General features: G+C 41.3%; 1 protein-coding gene across 1 annotated transcript in view; it reads left to right on the top strand.

Moving 5' to 3' along the window:
* Positions 1 to 119: 119 nt before the first annotated feature.
* Positions 120 to 6,846, top strand: part of HS2ST1 (heparan sulfate 2-O-sulfotransferase 1) — a 77,724-nt gene continuing 70,997 nt past the window's right edge. The window contains exon 1 of the mRNA XM_062497431.1: positions 120 to 343. Coding sequence (XP_062353415.1) covers positions 220 to 343 — 124 coding nt within the window. The 5' untranslated portion in view covers positions 120 to 219. The remainder of the gene's footprint in view (positions 344 to 6,846) is intronic.

Raw genomic sequence — 6,846 nt, 5'->3', positions numbered from 1 at the left:
GGCGGGGCGGGGGCCGGGCCGCGCGGGCGGGGCGGGCGCTCTGCGGGCCGTGCGCGCGGCGATGTGAGAGCGGCGGCGCCGGGCCCTGTCCGCGCCCCCGGCCGCGCTCCCTCCGTCCCTATCGCCCGCGCCGTCCCCGCGGCTCCCGCCGGTCCCCGCGGGCCGGGCTCCGCGTTATGTCGTGATCCCGGGCGGGCGGCGCTGCTGCTGCTGCTGCTCATGGGGCTGCTCAGGATTATGCTGCCGCCCAAGTTGCAGCTGCTGGCGGTGCTGGTCTTCGGGGTTGCCGTGCTGTTCCTGGAGAACCAGATCCAGAAGCTGGAGGAGTCCCGCGGCAAGCTGGGTGAGCGGCGGCGGGCGCGGCCGGGCCGGGCCGGGGGCGGCAGCGCCGGGGCTGAGGGGGCACGGCCGGGCCGGGGGAGCTCCGGGCGCTGCCGTGCCCCAGAGCCACGGGACCTGATCGGTGCGGGCCGGCCGCTCTGCGGAAGGGGCTGTCCGCGGCACCCTCGGCCTCTGAGTTCGTCTGTTTGTTCTGCGAGACCGACAGACCCGTGAGAGGTCAGTGCTGGGTAGGCGAATGTGTCCGTAGTGTCTGGACGGGTTTTGTCAGCAGAGCCGCGGTACTCACGGCCGTGGGCAGCGGCCGGCCTGCCTGTGCTCCTCAGGCACCTGGCGAGGGAGGAGAGCGGCAGCCCTGCTGCCCAAACCGAGGCTGGTTCTGCTGCTGCTGCAGCGAATTACCATCTTCACATCCGATTTCTAATTCAGACGTTTTACTTACGCTTGACACTGTAATGGAAAGCACGGCGTAAAGAAAGGAAAGCTAAAGGCGCTGCTCTTAATAATAACTGGGTAAATTGTTTAACTCTCATTTAACGTAGGATGTTATTTTCTGCATTTGCTGAGTGTAGTTAGTGATTTCCTAGACTGTCACTTTCCTAGACTGTGCTTCAGTGAACAGCGATGAACTAAAAATCTCTTGTGTAAAATTTCTTCTACTTTTCCTGCCTTAAAAGGATATTTTAAGAGTAATATCTCCCTGGCCGGTAACTTCCTTACTACTTTGTCTGTTGTACATAAGGCTGCAGGACTTGTGAAGATTTTACATTGGTTAATTGAGGGTCTCCAGGATGTGAAAAAATACCATTCTCAACCTAGTTTGTGGTGCCTAGGAGTTATGAAAACAGAGCACTGAGACTTCTGGTGTATACAAGATAAGGAACTGGTTTGCAAACATTGTGGATTTGCTTTCTCCTATTATTTGACTATACTAAGATATTTAGATTATTAACAATAGTTAATAGTGTAAATGTAAGTTTGTCGGAAGAAAAGTGCACATCGTGTTCCTTCTGGTGTTAACAGTAGAAGTGGATTTGAGTGACATGGGAAGTTTAACAATGAGTTTTTAAGAGTCCTCATAACTTAATGTTGAGCTGTATGAATGCCATTGGGATTTTCCTTCACAGCATTTCTTTTCCACGTGGCTCTCTCTGAACTGCATATTAGTGATTAGGGCCCTGGAAATTGCAGTGGTTTGCTTGAGTTGAGGGAGGCCCTTACTCTGCATACTTCTTAACTGAAATTTCTTTCTAATTATAATTGAGGCATTTTTTTTGCAGGGTCTCAATAACTGTAAACAAACATTTGAAGAAGAAAATGAATGAAATTGGAAGAGAAAGCAAGCAAGTGTTGCCATAGTGCTGAAGGTTCAGTGGTATTTTGTATACATCTGCTTTAAAGTGGTTCACAGCCACAGCTTCAGTGCTTCTGTTGCTCACAGTGTGTGTTACTTTAGGGAAATCTACCTCCTGGCATGAAAAGAATAACATAATGCATGTGAGAATAAAGAATTTTGCTGGTAAAACTTCTTCCTCCTTAATATATATGCAATGGACATGTTTAACTTAGATATTTAGAGAATTAAAATATTCATGGTGCTTTGAATCTAATTACTATCTTCTGCTGATTTTATTTCTTAAGGAGAAGGGAAAACTATTGTGAAGTTTCTTAAATGTGAAATGGGAGAATTTGCTTTGTGTGCAGCTTACTGGTGGCTCTCCAAAACCCGTGGAAGGAAGGGGAAAAGAACTTTCTGTAGCAGCTTTCAACTCGGATTCCAGTTTTTAGTGCGAGAGTACGCTCTGTTAAAAAGCTTCTAGCTGTCTGAATGTCTCTCTTATCACATGTTTGGTATGTATTTTATGACTAGCAAATATTAAGATTTCCACATGGCTGTTTTTCTACTATCATGATTGGTTAGATTTCTACTGAGCTGCATTATAGAAAATGTTTTTCTCCAGATCAAAGTAATTAATTGACTTACTGCACTTGAAGGCTAATTTTTCTCCCTTCCTCCTAAAAGAATGGTGTGGGTGTGTGTGAAGTGATACTGTTATTTGAGGGTAAGGACAAAGTAGCTCTTTCGGTCTTTCAGTTGTGTTTCACAGGGTGCTTTATGTCAGAAGTCTCCTTGCACAGCGTTTGGGGACTGGGTTTTGAGCTATGCCATGTGTTTGCATTGATATATCATATGATAAGCTGTCATCTTGGAAAGTTCTTGTAAGAGTTAGGCATTGGCTAGGATAACCAAATGACTTGAGATTTGATAGCAAAATAATTGTGCAGTCTTATTAGCAGTTCTAAAAATGTTCAACTGTACTCTCCGACAGAAAGGGTTTTATCCAAATCCTTCACATATGAGCAACTCCATATTCTGTAGTGAACAGTTGCAGGCTCTAATTTCAGTTTAATAACTTAAAATATCTTGCCTGTAAGGTGAAATTGGAGCATGTTTCTGGGTGAAAAAAAAGAATGGGAACCTCTTTTTTTTCCTGTAAGACTTTATATGGGTAAACTTGGTCACCATGGCAGACTTCTTAGTTGAGAAGAATAGGGCATATAAGCAAATGACCATCACTAATGCTGCTGCTGCTGCTTTTTGTGACAAAATTGCTATGATTCTTTAAAAGGCTATTTGTAAACCTGTAGGCTTTCTCATATGAAAAATAACTTCCTAATTAAAGAAAAGTAAATAAAAATATTAATTTTAACTTATTTGCAGCTCTTTACAAGTAGTTTGTAGTGGTGAGATCACGAGCAGCGTTTGAACAGTTTGAAATATTTTTTTGTGAGATTTCTACCTACAGGTATTAATCTTTCGTATTATTTTCAGGTTTACATGATAAATTAGCATGCTCTCCAGACTAAGCTGCCCCTAATTGTCAGTGAGAACTTTAATGTTTTTATTTAAGCCTGGTGTAGGTGTATGTCTGCTAGCTCTAGGAGTGGACGGCCCTAATAGAGAGTATTGCTCATGAAGGGCAAATGTTGAGGTTTCACTGTTGTTCCTGGAACAGGAACAATGTCTGACTGTTTTGGAAGCCTACTGAGTGCAACTCTGCCTTTGGTATAAATTGACCTAGCATTTAACATGTTTAACATGTACCATGCCATCTCCTGCATTGCCATTAGTATTTGTTATGAGTTGGATCAAAAAAAAAGATCCAGCTGGATGTAATCCATCCCTATCTTCTCTTCCTTCCCCATGATTTTGTGACTTATTGGTAGGAAGTAGGAAGTTCACATATGTTCTAGTTCATCTGTTAAAATAATAGTGTTTTACAACACCAAGCACTAGAAGCACTTCAGGTTAGGCCAGCGAAGTGGGAGATGACAGTTTCTTGTTTGAGGGTTGAAGTCCGTAGGATTGATGAGAGAAGGTGAGGATAGGAGATGGAAAAGGATTGCTTTTTGGTGGGGGGGAAATAAAATAATAATGCTACTTGCTAGTATATCAGTGATGTTTACATATTGCATTTGGAGGAAGTCTTTGTCTGAGAAACACAATACACCATAACAGGGAAAGCAAGGATTGAACCTCCTTCAGATCAAGTTGGAAAACTTCTTAGCGGTCATCTGGGATTATTTCTTCTGTGAAGTGATAAACAAAATAATGGCTCATATCTGTAAACTTAGTGTCTTGAATTCAGTGTATAGAAGTCTGTATTTTAAAAGAAGTTCTTAATATGTCACTTTTTCATTTTTTTTAATAAATAATTTGAAAGGCTAAGGCTCTTTTCATTAATGTAGGAAGAAAATTTAATAGATGATTTATTGGCAGATTAAAAAAAAAAAATTAAGGTGGTTTCATAGCATATGTGACCCTTGCTGGAGTAATATCTTTCTAAGCAGTGTGTGCTAAAAAAAACACTGTTCCCTTGAAGTTAAATGATCTAACTTCCCAATTATTAAGTCCTATGCTTTATGGTCATGCAAGATTTTATGCTTTTTTGGGATGATGAAATGATAGGCATTTCATGTTTCCTTTATTTAGAAATAAAAAATCTGTTGGCAGGCTTTCCTGTTGCATGTTGTTGGAAAATCCCTCAGAAAACTTACTGAGTTGTGTGTTCTAATATAGCACTCATGGTTCCTTAGCATATTGTTATTTTTGTAATTGAGCATTTATAAAGAAGGACATAAAACATTTATAAAGAGGAGTTTGTGATTGTTGGCAGGTCTGGCCACACACAGCAATGCAAATAATTTCCTAGATTTTTTTCTAAATATTGCCCTGTTACCCAGTAATTATTATTTGCTGCTGTGTAGTCCAAGGCATTCCTTCCGAAACTGTTTTATTGTATACTGGGTTTCCTGAAATAAGAATTGTAGTGCTGCTTCCTTAGTATATCTCCATCCAGTAGAACTTTATTCCACTTGCTGGTTTTATCATACTTTTTCACTTGGTTCCCTCTTACCATTCCCTTTTCACCATGCCTCCAGTTGTCCCAGAAGGTTTCAGAATAAATTTTAAACTACTCCCATACGACAATTGTACTTCCCATTGAAAATTGTGATATTGAGCAATTGTATGAATTTTGTTCTACTTCTTATTTATGTTGTTGTTTGTGTTTTTATTTCTGTATGACTTTTTGAATAAATGTTGCAGCTGTTGGTGTTTTATTTTCTGTGAGGTTGGTAATGTCTGAACTTTGACTAGTACAGAGCCATGCACATTCCCAAGCACATACCAAGGCAGCTCAGACTTGCTAATGGAGTCTGTGCCTTGATCTCACCCCCTTTTGCTGGTACCCCAACTGCTGATTCTGACAGTGGAAATGAGTCTCATAACTTTCTAAAATACCTTTCCCCTTCTAAAAGGATGCGTGTGAGAAACTGCAGTATTGTTGGACCTACTTTGCAGGCATTGCACTTGTAGTGAAATAACTTGGAAAACTGGTGATGTGCTGAGAGCTGTGCAGATGCTGTGCTGAAGAGTTATCTGACAGGGATATTTTTGTTAGAGATATTTTGAGGGCAGTTCTGTGAGATTAACTGGACTTGAGAAAACATAAACACCTCCAAGTCACTCCCAGACCCTCCAGCAATGGGCAGTGGATGAAACAATCACCAGGTAAGGCATTTGTATCTTTCTGGATTCTCCATTGAAAAAGGCCAGTTTTGGGCCAGTACATATCTATGTTACTTAGTAAGGCACAAATTTAAGTTGAAGAGCATGTAGAACTACAGTACCATTCTCTCTGGAAATCCTGGAAAAGAGACGTTTACAGTCACTTCTCTAGGACAGAAAAGGCTTGTGGGACTGTCAAAAGAATGTGAGTATCGCGTTCTTCTTCATTGTGAATTAATGCAATATTAAAAATTGGTAATGACAGCTGTGAGAAAGTTTAACTGTGAGTTCAAGGCTGACAACTTCTGGAGAAAATGTTCAAAGGAGTTCTGCATCCTGTTCTTCCATATCATTGGTTGTTTTTACTTAGGAAGATAGATAATTGGGTTATTTCAATAATGAAATACCTAGCGGGTTTTCTTGCTATGCTTAGCACTCTAAAAGGGAAAGTGGTGACAGTATTGGAAATCAGGAAAAACTACATTTAATGCCTTTATTTACTCTGCACTAAAGCAACTAAAACAGCAGCATTATGGTATAATGGCATGCCATGGCATGCTCACTTTGTTTTTCTTGTGTATTTTCTACTCTGAGCATGGCAAAAGTAAGTAAAATTTTCACTTCTGCAATATACCTCTGAGATCCAATGATTGGAAGTTCCTATGTCTTTTTTTCTTTAGCACTCACTAGAAGCTAGTATATATATACTGCCTATCCAAAAGAGACCTTGTTAAACTATGTAAACCTTGGATTTATTGTCAGAGATGAAACCACTGCTTTCCAGCTTATCATGGTTGCCAGGGGAAGTTGAAGATGCCCCATCCCTTGGAGTATTTATGGACAGGTTCTACACCTCTCTGAGCAGCCTGCTCAAGTGAAAGGTGTCCCTGCCCATGGTGGGGATGTTGGAACTAAATGATCTTCAAAGTCCCTTCCAACCCAAGCCATTCTGTGCTTCTTTGTGGAAATCCTTAAATTAGAGGTTTTTGGGAAAGCTGCAAGAAAGCAGGCCTCAGAGACAGCAGAACTGCAATTAGAGCTAAGTGGAAACCATAAGGTTTGTCAGCAGAAAAGTTACGTGAGGTGTAGAAAACAAGGACAAATAGAACAATGGTCTGTGTATTAGCACTTGGCTAGAATAACTCTCTGAGCTGCAGAAAAGTGTATCTAGCTAGATGTTAGGAAGGTCTAAGCTTAATAATGGAGCTCTGTGCATTGTATTTTAAGGCTTACAAGTAGGTATTGTATTTGAAATAAGCAAGCATTGTTTTAACCAAAGGTGCATGTACTTACAATGGTTGGATGGAGCTACTGTCAATATGCTTTTGCTTTTTTGTGATTGGTCAAAAAACTTTCAAATTGCATTGTAACATCATGTTCTGCAGCTGCTGCCAAGGACATGAGGTGGTGGCATCTTCCTGCTTCCAGTCCCAGCC

This window comes from Cinclus cinclus, chromosome 8, assembly GCF_963662255.1.
Source record: "Cinclus cinclus chromosome 8, bCinCin1.1, whole genome shotgun sequence".
Taxonomy (NCBI): Eukaryota; Metazoa; Chordata; class Aves; order Passeriformes; family Cinclidae; genus Cinclus; species Cinclus cinclus.
This window is presented reverse-complemented; position numbering and strand designations above follow the sequence as displayed.